The sequence below is a fragment of the Mustela nivalis genome (assembly GCF_964662115.1).
Source record: "Mustela nivalis genome assembly, chromosome: 19".
Taxonomy (NCBI): Eukaryota; Metazoa; Chordata; class Mammalia; order Carnivora; family Mustelidae; genus Mustela; species Mustela nivalis.
In genome coordinates, this window is record NC_139038.1 from 36,634,777 (window position 1) to 36,651,171 (window position 16,395).

The 16,395-nt window shown below is 44.5% G+C and overlaps 2 protein-coding genes across 10 annotated transcripts in view; one reads left to right on the top strand and one right to left on the bottom strand.

Moving 5' to 3' along the window:
- LOC309854327 (clusterin-associated protein 1) overlaps positions 1-16,395 on the bottom strand; it is a 113,801-nt gene that overhangs the window by 77,638 nt on the left and 19,768 nt on the right. Inside the window, exon 1 of one of the 8 annotated variants that reach the window (XR_014306158.1) lies at positions 6,413-6,651. The exons of 5 other annotated variants lie outside the window; for them this stretch is intronic. The gene's annotated coding sequence lies outside the window, so the exon portion shown is untranslated. Of the gene's footprint in view, positions 1-6,412; positions 6,652-16,395 lie in introns of those variants that run through there. 2 more of the 8 variants (XR_014306159.1, XR_014306160.1) reach the window with 2 other exon arrangements.
- ZNF597 (zinc finger protein 597) lies at positions 6,756-14,558 on the top strand. 2 transcript variants are annotated; one of them, XM_082713355.1, is made up of 4 exons: positions 6,756-6,919; positions 7,128-7,212; positions 8,079-8,205; positions 10,329-14,558. In XM_082713355.1, exons 2-4 carry the CDS (start codon positions 7,180-7,182, stop codon positions 11,435-11,437), a joined length of 1,269 nt encoding a protein of 422 aa, XP_082569481.1. In that variant the 5' UTR covers positions 6,756-6,919; positions 7,128-7,179; the 3' UTR covers positions 11,438-14,558. The 2 variants fall into 2 exon arrangements, with proteins under 2 accessions (XP_082569481.1, XP_082569480.1); XM_082713354.1 differs by having other exon boundaries at positions 6,757-7,029.

A 16,395-nucleotide genomic window follows, 5' to 3' on the forward strand; every position in this document is an offset into this window, starting at 1 on the left:
CTTATTTCTCAGAGCTCAGCCTTATTCCCCTTCTTCGAAGTTCTTGGGAAACACGTCATTACACGAAGCTCTATGTGGATGATGCAGATGTGTCTGATTGATGATTTTATTTATAAACATTTTTTTTTTTTAAAGTAGGCTGCATGCCCAGCACAGAGCCCAACACGGAGCTTGAACTCAGAACTCTGAGATCAAGGCCGGAGCCACGATCAAGAATGGGATGCCCAAGCAACTGAGCTACTCAGGCATCCCTAAAAATCTTTTCAATGATAAAGCTCATACTTTTGAGCACTTCTTGTATCCTAGAGTGTTGTGTCACATAGTATCTCATTTAATCATCCTAACAACACGAGGCAGGCCATGAGGTATTCACACTCGCTGTTCCTATTTTGCAGCTATGGAAACTGAGGCCTCCAGAGGTCAAATAATGAATCCAAGATGTCTGAGCTGTTAAGCTGCAGGGAGCAATTTCGACCCACACAGTTCAACTCCAGACTAGTTTTGGAAGTAATACGTACTCACTGTAATAAGAAAAATATAGAAGAGTATAAAGAAGAAAAAATTACCCTTTGCTTGCCAGCCCAAGATGATCACTCAACATTTGTATGTCTCCTTTTTGCTCTCTTCAGTGTATTTTTAATAATGATAGTATTTTATGTATAGTTTGATATGTTTTAATAATTTTTTAAAAAAATTTTATTTATTTATTTGACAGAGAGAGAGATCACAAGTAGGCAAAGAGTCAGGCAGAGAGAGAGAGAGAGGCAGGCTGCCCACTGAGCAAAGAGCATGATGCGGGGCTTGATCCCAGGACACTGAGATCATGACCTGAGCCGAAGGCAGCGGCTTAATCCACTGAGCCACCCAGGCGCCCCTGCTTTAATAATTTTTAATGTTAGCACTTCCCCATATTTGGTAAAACTCCTTAAAAATAACATGTTAATTGGCTGTGACATTTCCTCCTGAGAAAGAGGAAAAATTCTTAGACTTTAGGTCATTCCCACTTTTTTCTACTGTACATAATTCTGCAATAAACACCTTCATGATTTTCCATTTTCAACACATTTCCTTAGGATAACATGGCACTGGCTGCCAGATGTCCCAGTGTCCAATTTCTTCTTCTCCTTCCTCTTTTTAAAAAAAGATTTTATTTATTTATATGCCAGAGAGTGAACACAGGCACAGGGAGGCAGGCAGAGGGAGCAGCAGACTCCCCACTGAGCAGGGAGCCCAAAGCAGGACTCAATCATAGGACCTTGGGATCATGACCTGAGCTGAAAGCAGATGCTTAACAGACTGAGCCACCCAGGCGGCCCTACTTTCCTCTTCTCATCGTGATACAGCCTCTGCTTTTCAACTGGGCATGGGCTACCCAGAATAACTTCTGTTTCCTAGCCTCCCCTGAGTTAGGTGTGGTTCTCTGACTATGTGACTAAGTTCCAGCTAATAGGATGGGACTCAAAGTGGCACATGCAACCTCCAAGTTCTGCCCTGAAAAGAAAGGGGCGTGCCCTCCCTTCCCTCTTCCTGCCGGCTGTGACTGAGACAGGGCAGTGAGCCAAGCTGGACTGGGAGTCTGAGAGTCAGGAGAGAAAATACCCTACGAGTAGGGAAGCGCAAAGCAGCAGGAGCCTGGGTCCCAGGCAGCTTTCCAGGGCACAGCTGTCAAACCGGCTTGAATTAAATGTGAGAGAAAAATATATTTCTATTTGTATAAGCCAATGTTGTTTTGGGTCTCTGTGTATAGTTAATGAAATCGGATGCCCAATTAATACAGGTAGATATTTACAATTAGATTTACAAGGTCAAATGGTATGAAGAGTTCTGAACCTCATGATATGTATACTAGAGACAAATTACTTTATAAAGACTTTATTTAAAAATATGCTCCTTTACTCACCTACCAGCAAAACAAAAGCATGTGTTTTACTATCCACCCTCTATCATTCAGTATTAATATTTAAGAAATACTGACTAGGGCACGTGGGTGGCTCAGTTGGTTAAATATCTGCCTTTGGCTCAGGTCATGATCCCAGCGTCCTGGGATCAAGCCCCGCATCGGGCTCTCTGCTCAGTGGGGAGCCTGCTTCCTCCTCTCTGCCCTCTTCTCTGCCTATATGAGATCTTCCTCTGTATCAAATAAACAAATAAAATCTTAAAAAAAAATCTTGACTAATAAAATGGGTTTCAATTCAGGGGCGCCTGGGTGGCTCAGTGGGTTAAAGCCTCTGCCTTCAGCTCAGGTCATGATCCCAGGGTCCTGGGATCAAGCCCCGCATCGGGTTCTCTGCTCAGTAGGGAGCCTGCTTCCCTTCCTCCCTCTCTGCCTGCCTCTCTGCCTACCTGTGATCTCTGTCTGTCAAATAAATAAATAAAATCTTAAAAAAAAATGGGTTTCATTTCAGTGGGTTTCCTCTGACCGTGAGCACACCATCTGCACCAAGATGCTGCCAGCTTTGACTCACTCTCTGCAACTCCTCTCCCTGCTCGGGCTGGCTCGGCACCTTGGTCCTCCAATACAGCCTTTCTGTCTGCTGCAGGGGAAAACAAGGCAAGTCCATCACTTCCTTCCTGGCCGTTCCATGCTGATTTGTTCACTCCTGGGTCAAGTGTCTCATTAAACCCCTGATCTCCTTAGGCTCAATCTGTAGGGTCCTTCGGGGGGAAATGAATTGTCTGAGCATGTAGTCTTCTGGTCTACTCTCCAACTCGCTGTTCCTTCTCTGTCCTCACTGTGCCCAACCTGTAGGCTCTGTAGATCTTATCAGCCTCCAGGAGTCTCTGCTTACAGCTTCTATTTGCAATAATCAATCAGTATCAGTAGGTCCAGAATCTTCCTTTGGAAGTATTTCTATCCTCAGTGACTAAGAAAGAATTCTGTTAGAGTTGACACAAGAGGAAAAGCACTTTGTTGCCATAGTATGAATATACTGGAGGCATAACCGAGAGCCCTTAGCTGCCTCTCTTCCTCCCTTCCTTCTTTCTTCCTCTTTCTCTTTCTTTTCTTTCCTCCTTCCTCCCTTTCTCTCTTCCTCCTTGCTTTCTCTTTCTTTTTTGGTCTCTCTGATGAAGGAATTCCTGCCCAGTTAGAGGTAATTTTAGCTTCAAAGTCGTGACAGCCTCTTGCTGTGACAGTAAGTCCTGCAGGCATAACCAGCAACCCCCACTCCCTTCACTAGAGACGGGATACTAATGAGCCCAGGTTCCTAACTGCCCCGACATGCATTCTGGATTCCTGCGAGAAAAGCCTCTTGCTGAAGTTGAGAGAAGAAGCTAATCTTGTTTATCTACGCTCTTCTGGTACATTCTGACATGGCCCCGACAATTTCTCATTGGTATTTATATCTCACGAAGGATACAAAGGCCGTAATGGCTAGAAACATACTTATTTTTAAATAATGGACCCTGAAAAACAGTACTGTCTGGGAATGTTAAAAATGCCAAACTTGGGACACCTGTGTGGCTCAGTTGGTTAAGCAGCTGCCTTTGGCTCAGGTCATGATCCCAGCGTCCTGGGATTGAGTCCCACATCGGGCTACTTGCTCCGCAGGGAGCCTGCTTCTCCCTCTGACTCTGCCTTCCACTCTGTCTGCCTGTGCTCGCTCTCACTCTCTCTCTCTCTTACAAATAAATAAATAAAATCTTTAAAAAAACAAAACAAAACAAAAAAAAAAACAACGCCAAACTTAGCAATTTGTTCTGGAAATTATGTTGAAACTTACTAGGGAAAATATCTATACTTAAAAGGGAACAATGGTAATCTCTGAATGATAAGAATATGGCACTTTTATTTTCTATTTTTTTCATATCTGTATTTTCTAACTTTCTAAAATGTACACATACTGCTTTTTCTAATAATAAAATGTTATTATTTTTTAAAAGATTATTTTATTTGAGACTGAGAGACAGTGAGAGAGCATGAGGGGGATGATGGGCAGAAAGAGAGGGGGAAGTAGGCCCCCTGCCGAGCAGGGAGCCCCGACTTGGGCCTTGATCCCAGGACCCCAGGATCATGACCCGAGCTGAATGCTTAATGGACCGAGCCACCCAGATGCTCCTATAAAAAGTTATTTTGGGGGGGGGGCACCATGGTGGTTCAGTGGGTTCAGCCTCTGCCTTCAGCTCAAGTCATGATCTCAGGGTCCTGGGATCGAGCCCTGCATTGGGCTCTCTGCTCAGCAGGGAGCCTGTTCCCCTCTCTCTCCACCTCCATGTGATCTGTCAAATAAACAAAACCTTTAAAAAAAAAACTGTTATTTTTCATTTTTAAAAAGATAATGTGATCTCCAGAGAGACAACAGATCTTTGGCTACAAAAGAATTTTAATACATACAGATTATTATGATATTTTAAAGGCTGAAATGAAGAAGATTGTCAGAAGGTTGTGCCAGAAGGATTTTTGAGGTCTTTTAGTTTTGTTTTTGTTATTTTTTAGAGAGTGTGTAAGTGAACGGGGTTGGGGGGACAGGGAGGACAGGGAGGAGAGGGGCAGAGGGAGAGAGAGACTCTTAAGCAGTCTCCATGCACCCCAGGATTTTTGAGTTTTGACAATTAAAATCTGTTACTGGAGGGGCGCCCCACACATCTCTCTCTCTCTCATAAATAAAATCTTTTTAAAAAATCTGTTACTTGAACATATAATGGATATATCATCAAGCATCTCAGATTTTTAAAAATCCAATTTGGACATATAATTCAGTCTTATCCTTTCAATCTTGGGTCTTGGGCTCTGTATCTCATCTCTTTACTTTAAACAAGATCCATCTCTCAAGCCCCTTTCTTCATGTACTTGCTTAACTTCAGTACTTACAGGGTCTAGGGAAGATTTAGTTTCCTTTCCTATTTCAGAGATAACCTTCTCTGATTATCCATTGAGTTAACACCACAAGCTTCACTTCTGGTCAGTGGAAACTGTGTTTCTCTCCTTGTTATGAGACCAAAGTTTGGAGGAAAAAGACACAAGAGCCTTTTGTTCTTGGTGAAAGAGTCAAAAATCAAAATCAGGAGCCTGTGAGCCCTAAATGAGATATCCTTGACATAGAAATAACGTTAAATATAAGCACAAAGGTGGGGGGTAACATGACTACTTGAGCACTACCATGAGTCAAAGATGAACGTGCTTTCAGTTTAGACCTCTATGAACCAGGCTGTTAGCTTTTCTTCAACATTTATGCTTTGGACGGTCTAGCCTGTGGGGAAATTTTTCCTTATTCTTCCACCAGTCCGTTTACCACCTTTCCCCGCCCCCTCCCCCCAATACCTCTTTTGGGACCCGTTCTCAGAAGGCCTAGCTCTTTGCTGGCAGGAGATGTCCCTTGTGGCAGATGATCTTAGTTACCTATTTGACATCTGTTCTACTTCCTTCTTTTTCTTTTCCGACAGAGCCCTGATTTTGTGCAGGTAATTGGCCAGGGGAGGCTGGGTCCTTCCCCCAGTGCTGGGGGGTGAACTGTGGTTGGTCAAAACCAATTATGGTAGGTATAGTCTTTTTATCTTTGATAATTACCGGTTTAGGATGGGTATCTGTCACAATGCACATCCGCATGTATTATGTGGTTTCCACTGTCACTTTCACCGATATGCTAAGGATGGCAGAGGAGAAATATCGAAGCACTGGGACCTTGACTGTGTCACCGAGCCACTGAACTAACCAATCTGCACCTGCGCTACTTTAGAACATAGTTTTGTTGGGTTTTCTGCTACTTACAAGTGAAACTGTCCCATCGGATAGTCCACCGGTTCCCACTACTTATTTTATCAGTTCTGAAAATATTGTTTCAATAACCATGCAACCATTTCTTGAGTAACCTTTTAGATACAGGAACGTGTTCCTAGAATAAGAAAATACATTGAGATTTACCCAGTATTTTCTATTAACGTACGTATTAGCCTTGCCTTTTCATCTTTGTAAATTGGCACCTTTGTAAACTGACAACTTATTTGAAACCACCCTCCGAGGAGAAGCATTTGGAACTGTTTGCAGCTTAGGAAAGCAAAGTCGTATATTGGCCAAGATGACCCGAGCAATCAGTGGCAAAGCTTGAGAAGGAGCTCAATTTTAAATTCCAAATCCCTACACCAGGGCACCCAAGGCCAATGAAGTATAAAATATGTGGCAATAGGACAGGCCGCATATGAGGTATTGCTCACGCCTCGCAGAGCAAGTCAAAGGCTCTACGTCCGCTAGAAATCCGCTGTGGCTCTGAGCCTCATTTGGCTCAGCTCGGCCACAGCCGCGGGACACAACTCCCCTAAAATGCTTTGGATCAGAGCCTAGCAACCTAGCCAAAGCCGATCTGAACTCTGTCCACGCAGAAGACACCCCTTTTCACTCCACGGCCCCGCAGTCCGCCCAGAACAGCGGACTTAACTGCTCAGGCCAAGACTAGGACTTGCACTCCTGGCCACTCACCTCACTCACCCCGGCCGGACCCACATTTTGGGCCCACAGGGCACTGCCGCCCGAAACCACATTTCGGTGCCAAATAGTCCTTCGGGCTCGGAGTCTCCCTGTCTTCTTACTTTCCAATTTCCCCGAAACATTACGTCGCTCCGAGGTCACCCTACCTCATCACACTCTACCGATTCACTTAGCTGCCCGCAGCTCACCCGGGAAACGCAGGCAGCGGAACCGGACATACTTACTTCGGGAGACAGAAGGAAAACTACATCTCCCAGCATGCCGTTGAGGCATCGGTCCTCCGTTAACGGACTCGATTGGTCAACACACAAGAAGGACTGCCCCCTTCGGAGGAGCTCTGGCCAGTCACAGGGCAGAGTTTAATGACAGCAAGGGGGCGGGCCGTTTCCGGCTGCTTTCCCGGCAACTGCAGCATAGAGGAGCGTGGGAGACTCGCAGTGGTTGTGGCTCTCCGTCTAAAGTGCCAGTCGGGCGTCGCCCTCTGCTCCTTTTGACCGGGTAGCGGGAGACTTTCTAACATCACTAGTCTTGGAGCGGTAGGTGGGACCTGGCCGGCCCAGGAGTCGGCCCCGCCGAGGCTGGGCTGCGGATAGGAGCCTTGGGCTCAGGTATTAAAGGGGTTGGGAAAGCGAGGAAGCCTTGAGAGTGCACGGAGGGGCTTTGCAGCCAAACTGGCTCCTCTGAGGAATATTCTCTCCCCTCCTAGATCTGTCTCGAAGTCAGTGTGGCACTTGAGGAAGGCACTCCCTGCCCCTGAGATGGCGTCCACGCTTCCGACAACGGGGGCCCAGGTAAGAACAGGTCCCTTCTCGGGGTCCCAGTTCCTGTTGCTACTTTCCGGCCTCTGCCTGCCCTCCCTCGGAAGAGGGCTAGGAATGCCCGTCTCAGTGGGAGGGCTCCCGATGCCCAAATAGCTCTTCGATGAAGCTGTCTTTGTCCCTGGACCAGGCACTTGGGAGAAATGGCCTATCACATTCTTCCTTTCAGAACCACCAACTGGGAGTAGGGCCCGTTGGAGAAGGCTATCAGAGTTCCTCAAAGTGGCTTTCTGGAATACTGCTTAAACTTGCAGATTTCTAGGCATATCCCACACCTTTTGAATAAACACAGAAACGAAAGCCCCAGATGATTCGTAATCGCGACGAGGTACTGTTACTTTAGAAGACGGATAAACTAAGGGAAGGAGGACTAGGCCTGGATTTGATTCCAAAGAGAGCTTAGCAGTGAGCGTCACTTGCAAGGAGGAGGAGACTAGGAAGCAAAAGGATGTTGGGAGAACAGTGGAACCCCTGTCCCTTTTCATGATTCTTCCTGGGCTGCTCAGTTTTCTTTCCCTTAGAGCATCTGCACATAATGGTTTCCCTCCCTGAGAGTTCCCTCATCTTTTCTAGAAGTCTCTTCTAGAACTCCTTACAGTTTACTGTCTTGGCCCCTATAACACTGCTTCAGAAATTACGTCCATTTTTACTCCTTCCTAGTTTCTACCACCACACTTAGGACCCATTTATTTATAAACACCATCCCCAGCACTCACGAACCTTTTACACCAAGCCCCTTCCTCCCTTGGTTCTGATGTTTGTAGCTCTTGTCAGTCCCTAAACTGAGGGGGTCGCCTTGGGGTCCTTCTACCCTGAGATGGGCTCTCATGTTGTTTCAGGGGCCAATGCTGTTTGAGGATCTGGCTGTGTATTTTTCTCAAGAGGAGTATGTGAGTCTGCACCCTGCCCAGAGGTCCCTCAGCAGAGACACTACCCAGGAGTGTTTCAAGGATGTGGTCTTGATGGGTAAGGCAGCTGGTTTTCCTGCATTTCCGAACTTCAGTCAGTTCTAGGAACAGGATTCCATGTCTCATTCACATGTTGGTATGGGGGTATGGGACCTACCTCTGTCTGATCTGTGTGGATATGACAAGAGCTTGCATGACAGTGTGGTATTCAGAGAATATGATGTTTTCTTAAAAAATCCTATCTAGTACAGTGACTGTGGTTTTACACGAGACATGACAGTACCCAGTAATCTTCCCAAATATTTGTTAAAGTCAATTCACAGGGGCCCCTGGGTGGCTCAGTGGGTTGAACCTCTGCCTTCAGCTCAGGTCATTATCTCAGGGTCCTGGGGTCGAGCCCTGCATCAGGCTCTCTGCTCGGCAGGGAGCCTGCTTCCCTGCCCCCCCCACCCCCCCCCCCGCCCCGCTTGCCTCTCTGGCCTGTGTGATCTCGATCTGTCAAGTAAATGAACAAAATCTTTAAAAATAAAAAAGTCAATTCATAGTTTTACTTGCAAAACTTAATGAGTATAGGTTACTATTATCTACTAAAGATTCAAAATTGATTTACTCTTAAGGGGGTGCTATGCCATTTTCACATAAGGGGAACTACATGCAGAAATGTTCCCATACCCGAGTAGAGTTTGTCTCTGACTAGGGTTGACTCTTGGAACTATATCCTAACTCGTGTTTCATATTTTCCACCTCTCTCTTCATCATGTTCATGTTTCCCTCTACCTTGTTGATCCTAAGAAGTATGGTTATAGCTATTCTAACATTGTTTCTACTAGTTTCATCATCTGTGTTATTTCTGGGTCTGTTTCTGTTCATTGATTTTGCTCCTAGTTATGGGTCATAGCCTCTGCTTCTCTACATGTCTGGTAATTTTTGATTGGATGCTGGACATTGTCAGTATTCTGTTGCTGGATGTTGGCTTTTGTTGTACTTTTAAAACTATTTTTTGTACTTTGTATTTAAGTTACTTGGGATTGGTATGATCCTTTCATGGCTTGCTTTTTTGCTTTGTTAGGCTGTGTTCTGAGCAGCCTTCAGGCTAGGGCCCATATGACCTGCTGCTAAGGCAATGTCTTTCTGAAGATGGAGCCTGATAGCTTGTGTATTCCATCTTAGCTGTCAGGAACATGAACTATTGAACTGTGTATGTAGTGTGAACTCTGAAGATTGTTCTGTGTTCCTTTCTGATGGCTCTTTTCCCAGTCTGGGATACTCATGCGCACTTACAGAATAATACTCTGCCCAAGTCTTAATACTATGCCCTACCTAGATGTCTACAGCCCTGCCTGGGCACCTGCCTCTTCTGCAGTACTTTTTTGTGAAATTCTAGCCATCCTGGCATCCCTGAATTTGGTCTCCTCAAAACAGCAAAACCACGGGGTGTCATTTGGATTCCCACACTGCACTGCAGCCCAGAAATCCATCCCAGGCAGTGTGCAATGGCAATCATAGGGCTGTTTCTCTGGAAGGAAAAGACCCCTTTTATATTGATATGTTGGCTTTACAAATCAAGAATATTTTGAAAAATATTAAGGAAGAAAGATTTTTGGCAGCTCAAGTTCTGTTAGCCATCCTAGCAGTGAGACCACTTATCTTTGGCTGCTGTATGCACGGCAGCTCTACCTTGATCTTTCCTCCAGGAGAGGTAAAGAAATTTTGAAGAACTCTCCTGGTGACAATAAAACTATTTCTAATAACCGTGTTATTTCTCTGCTAGGTAGAAAAATACGCACTTGCTCTCTTTCTCTCCTAAATAGGAATCCCCGTCTCTACTCCAGTTATGGTCGCTCAGCAGTCACTTGAGATTGCGTAAATGATTAAAAGTTCTTGAGACTCAGGGCATTAATCGGAAACCTCCCCTGGACAGCATCTACCAAGATTTCCCTTGGTTCCCATCCTGCTAGACCCTAATTCAGTTATACCTCTTTTCCCCTTCCTCCCCTCGAGGACCAACAACCTCGATCCTCTGGGAAGTCAGTGGAGCCTGCCAGCCTGATTTTGTTTAGTACGAGTGTCTGGGGTCTAGGATAAGCCCTCTGTGGGTTCTTGGTCCTTGTGTAAGTAGCTTGCTCTTTCCGCAGTACCACTTGAGGGTGTTGTCTATGTTTTGCTTTGTTTTATCAACAGGAGGGGAAGGCAAGACTGAGACTTCTCAACTGTTGAATCTAGAGTCTACAGGATTTGAAGAACTTGCCGCAGAAAACTCCTCCATCACTGTGCCCCTTGTCTATTACCCAGAAAAATCCGAGACTGGAGTTGGAGACCCAGAAAGGAAAGTATCAGGTGGAGCTCCTGCTTGCAAGAAAAGGCTCATAAGCCTATTAGTTACCATTGAAAACCAAACCCCATTACTAGAACTATCTCAATGTTTAGGAACCAGAGCACTTTCTGAAATTCTTGAATTTCCTGGGGAAGAAGCCAAAAATTTGTACAAGTGTCCTGAATGTGATGAAAGCTTCAGTGATAACTCATACCTTGTTTTGCATCAGAAAACTCATTCAGGGGACAAAAAGTATAAATGTGGTGACTGTGGGAAGATTTTCAATCATAGAGCCAATCTGAGGACACACAGGAGGATCCATACTGGTGAGAAGCCTTATAAGTGTGCTGAGTGTGGCAGCAGCTTCCGCCAGCACTCACATCTGTCTCGGCACAGGAATATCCACGTAAAGGAGAAACCCCACACATGTAGCGTATGTGGGAGAGGTTTTACGTGGCTCCCAGGATTGTCACAGCATCAGAAAATCCACACTGCTAAAACTTATGAATGTACCAACTGCAGTAAATATTTTGGTCAGAACACAAATCTGGGTTTGCGTGAGAAAACGCACATGTCAGCCACCCAGTACCAGTGCCCTCGGTGTGTGAAGTGTTTCGGGCAGCCCTCGCACCTTTTTCTCCCCGAGCAGGGTCATGAGGATGACTCTGAACACTGCAGCGACTGTGGGGATAATCTACTTTTGTTCTCAAAATTCAAACCCTTAAAATGTCCTGAGTGTGCGAAGACCTTCCTGCGTGTTTCTGAGCTCATTTCCCATCAGAGCATTCATAGAGGGGAAAAGCCCCATAAATGCAAAACATGTGCAAAAAGTTTTATTCTGGATTCAGAGCTTGCATGTCACCAGAAGAGCCACAAGGGAGAGGAACCTTTTAAATGTAGCACATGTGGGAAAGGTTTCAGGTTGTATATGCATCTCACTGTTCATCAGCAAACCCATACGAAAACCACCACGTAAATCTAGCAAGTTTTCATTAATGCTGTGCTTCTTAGTATCTGGATTGAAAACTGGGAACCAGTTACCCTTTATGTGCCAGGCATTTTACATGCATCCCATGTCACTTAGTACCCACCAGAACTTGCTTTAGGCATTATGACTTCTGTTTTATAGCTGAGGAAGCAGTCAATGTCAGCTAGTGCGTGAAGCCATGATTTTAACTCAGTAACTCATTCCCTGTACACATTCTATTTGTATGAGTCAGAGAATGATAAGGACTTTTTTTTAAATTCAGTTTTCATTAAAACGAAAGTGTTCCTAGATATTCTTTTACTTTTGTTACACGGTTTCTAAGTAAGTTTTAGAAGAAGGAAACTTTCCCTTTTCTTTTCTTTTCTTCATTTCTTTTTCTTTCTTTCTTTCTTTTTTTTTTTTTTTTTTTTGCCAGTTCTGCAGACCTAGTATCTAGTAAAGTAATTTGTCTATATCTGTCTTATGCTTTTTGGGGTCTTAACTAAATGTAACATTTGTAAGAAATGATATTTCATACATGATTTTCTGATGTAGTTTAGAAGCTTTTACACCTGCTGTGAAAGGTTCCCAAATTAAGTAGACAAGTTGGTATCATAATGGCTATTAGTATTCGTGGAGTTCCATTCTCACATATAATGCCACTGGCCTTTGTGACACATTTGCAAGGAATTTTGGCAGTCTGCCCATAGCCTTTTCTGGTGCCTGGACTTGACCTAGGGAAACATACTTGCTCCTCTCTGGAAGGAGTTACCTCCAAGTTGCTACCAAAGCACATTACCTGCCTTTCTATGAATAAGAGTAATTATTGTTCAGTGAACATGCTAGATGCTTCACATGTATTATCTAATTTAATCTTCAGGGTAAGTGTGACAGAGAAAGGGCTATCCTTGTTTCATAAATGAGGAAACTGAAGCCCACAGAGGTAAAGACAGTATCTTGCCGAAGACAAAAAATAGCAATGTGCTGAAGCTGGCATTTAACCTTGGGTCTCTGTGATGCTGAAGGTTGTGCATTCTTCAATCCTGTTATGTGTCTGCATTTGTGTTAGGTCCGCAAGCAGCCAGGAAGGCTGAGATGGGTGGGTGAGGATGGTCATCATGGAGGCTACCCTGTGCACACGCATCCTAGAACCCTTTCATTGCCTTTGTGCTTTATCCCAAGCCTGACTTAACGTGTATGGTAATAAAGCAACAGAAAGATTCCCCAAGACTCCCAGTTCAATCTCCCATCCCTATGATCCGATCAGAGATTGCAAACTTTACAGAATACAGTCCTTAGGGTTTTAGTTGGATTTTGATGAAAAAAAAAAATCCTCCTGATCGCCAAAGAAAAACATATACAGAAAACTATTAGAGTTTAACCAAACTACTTGAAAATATATAGGTCTTTAGATACCTGCTGTAACATATAAATAGAAGAGCAAAATATGGTTGAACGGAATGGTTGCTAATGTTAAAAAATCAGGGAATCGTGCAAATATACATTCGTACACAATTTCTCTTTACAGCAAAATTGTGTGCCTATCAGCAAAACTAGTTTCTAATGGACTTTTGAACAGGATGTGAGAATGGTCTTAATTCTACCGAAACAGTATGGAAGTCCAGCACTGACTAGCATGGGATCACTGCTGGGAAAGCTCTCGAGCAGAAACAGGGCTCTTTAGGAGAGCAGTACCTTCAAGGTGTGGTCTTTCGGTGGAATAGCACGTTGGGAACTGAGTATACAAAGACATGCTGGCTACTGCTGTAAGCTCTTACCACTGCTGAGAGGCAAGAAAATAGTCCTGGTGAGTGAGGGAAATGGAGACTAACCCAGCTCACCCACTTCTATCCCCCTTTTTGTTATTCTTGTTTCTTCTTTGCAGATCCACTGCTGAGACCCTGTGCTCTGAATGTCAAGGTCATACTAGACTCTGATGTCTCGACTCAATATGAGATGCCAGTCTGCTAGGGCTTTAGGGTCTTAAAAAAAGTGAGGTCATCTGTAGGTTGTTCTTCAGCAGATCTCTGGGGACTTAGAATTGTGTAGAAAGATGGTCTCCAGCTAAATTTCTTATCAGCCAACTTTGGGATATAATGATCTTTGCTAAATGCCAGAAAGCACTGTCCATCAGCTCTCCTGCTTCTGCTTTTGGTGGCTGAACAGAGTTACAGGTTGGGGAATGAAACTGGGAATGTGGCCCCTACTCGTGTAGTTGCTGCAGAAAGTAGAGAAGGCTGTCCTAGAAGGTAAGCGGACAGAATGGGGCTGACATAAAAGATGGAAGCTGTCATTCTTTGCTTTGCTCCTACAACAGTATGGGGGAAGGTGAGAATTTATGCCCTAAATGCTGTTGTGCACCTCAATATGTGAAGTCACCTTCTCAGATGAAGCTTCCTTCACAATTCAATTCAGGTTTTACATTTTTCTTTATTCTTCTGATTTTGTAAGATTATGCCAAACCTCCTTAAAGATATTAGAAAATTAGCACTTCTATAAAAAACATTAACATACACTTGAGTGTAATTAAGATAACTTTTTGGTGGAATAATCATTGCTAATGACTGGTACGCCGAAAAAAATTAAAAATTAAAAAAAAAACCTGAGTGTCAGTTACTGTAAAAGAAGCATATTTTCAGTTGTTGCCTTATTGTACACTTCACCTAATTATATTTGCTGGATGTAATTCAAGCTGCTCTGAGCCCAAAAAGTTGGAGGAAGGAGTCAGTCCACCAATGAGATCCATGCTGTTTTTATAATGATGGCTTTTTCATCTTTCTGTTTACAATGTTGACTGATGGAGCTAGATTTCACAGTTTGTTATTAACTTGAAGATATTAGCCCAGTATGTTAGCGTTACGAAATACTTGATAAAAATTAATATAAGGATGAGAAACACAGTTTACTGTTATGACTGATTGGCTTACTATCTTTTGCAGCATGGCTATTGATATACTATGCAGGGTGAGAATTTTGTACTAAGGAAATTAACTCGAACAAATGTGGTTTCCGTTGCTGGTGCAGAGATGAAGATGTGTATCAAACAAGTCCTTAATGTGGTTGCCCGAATACCAGGGTGTATTAACAAGCCATCATTGATAAAAACAGCATTATTTCAGTAGATTTCAAATGTCAACAGTTCATATTTTATAACTAAAGAAATTGTGTGATTTAGTTAATCTGGAAGGAGTTGGATTCAATATAGTTTTGTTTAGAGCTTTGTTGCAGTAGTTAATAGCCTATTCGCATCTCCCCATTTAACACAGAAAATGACTAACACAGTATACAGGGAGTGAAAACAAGTGACATTTCACAGTAAATGTTGGTGTTTTGAGTCTTCAACTTCTGAGGTCCCATAGAATCAGGTGGCATTGTTCTGAAGACTGCAGCATGTAACACAATCTGATACTGCAGATTTTGCTCCAAGTAATCTGCCAATTTACTTAGTGTGCGCACAAAGCAGATTATAGTTCATCTAATTAGTCTATTTTGACTAATGGTTCATTGTACTAGTTATCTGTAAAGTGTTGTTTTGACCACCTGTTAAAAAAGTAACAATGATCTTCATTTGAAGTATGTATATTCATCTGCTTTAGTTTTGTAGATTGAAAAAGCTTATTGATCTGATGTCAGGAGGATCATTATCCATCTTTTCATGCCCATTTGACTGCCCCCCCCCTTTTTTTTTGGTCTTTTATTCTTTGATATCCCTCCTTGCATTAACACCCTGTAAAGACTGGTGATAGAATGAGGGGGGGATATATATATATATATATATATATATATATATATATATATATCCCGAGAATCTGCTGCAATCTATAGTTCGCTTGGATACCTCCCAAGTATGTCTGTTACATGCACTTGTACTGTCTAATGTTTTGATTTTACCTATTTCGGTGTGTTCTCATCACTTAGTTCTAGAACGCACGCTCTCACTAGGCTGTGATTAAGTCTATCTGATGTGCGGCACGGCATCCAATACCTGCCCCTCTCTGAGGAAGGCGACTAAGCACACTTGCTCTTCCACACACCAGTGGTTTTGGATGGCAGCGAATTTTGAAGACGGGCGGGAACTGTGGGTTTGGAGAGTGAATGCGTGACCTCGAGCCATTTCCAAACGCAGATACAAATCTTTAGCTCCCCGGAACGCAGAAGAAAGTTCCAGTGCAACCCCGTGAGGCAGCCCCAGACTTCGAAGTCCCCTCCAGCCCCGGCTCCGCGCGTGGTATGGGGGTCGGGGTTGTGGCACCTGCGACCATAGAGGGTGGCAAAGGCCTGCATGCTCCCCGCCCAGAGCTGGGGGTGGAAGCCGGCAGTGTGCCAAACAGCCCCCAGAACGTTCTGCGCGGCCAAGGAACGCCCCGGCGGCTTGCCTTCAGCAGCGACCCGCACAGACCGGTCCAAATGCCAGCGAGATGAGACGCGCTAGAGCGACCCACAGGGCTGGGAACCGGAAGTGATGCGCTCACTTCCGGCGACCTCTTAGGGCGACGGGGCTGTGCCCTCCCGGGTCGCCTGAGACGCTGTGGGCGCCTCACAGCGGCCTTCACCGGGTTCCCAGCCTATCCCTGGCACCCACCGCGGGGCCCTCCCTACAAAAACTGGGCTTTGGGCCGAGAGCGTTTGATGACGGGTCCCTTCAGTCTCGCCCTCTGCAGCACAAGTATGGCTGTTGGGGGCCAGAGCAATCTCCATCCCCCGAGTCTAGGCACAGATCACGCGCCAAGGGCAGGAGGAGTCCGTGCTACCTCCGCAGCACGAAGTCCACTTTGGCAGTGCAAAGTTGCTGGCTCGTCCAGTTTGTGTACCTTTGGCTTGTTGAAAGAGACACTTTGGTTCCGACTTGTCGGGTAGAATGTGCTCTAGAACTAGCGCCTGTCTCCTCGTTGGCCTGTGTGCCTCGCGGCCAAATTCACAGATGATTCTGTGGCTTACTGTATCCTGGGCTCGCCTGAGTACAGGGT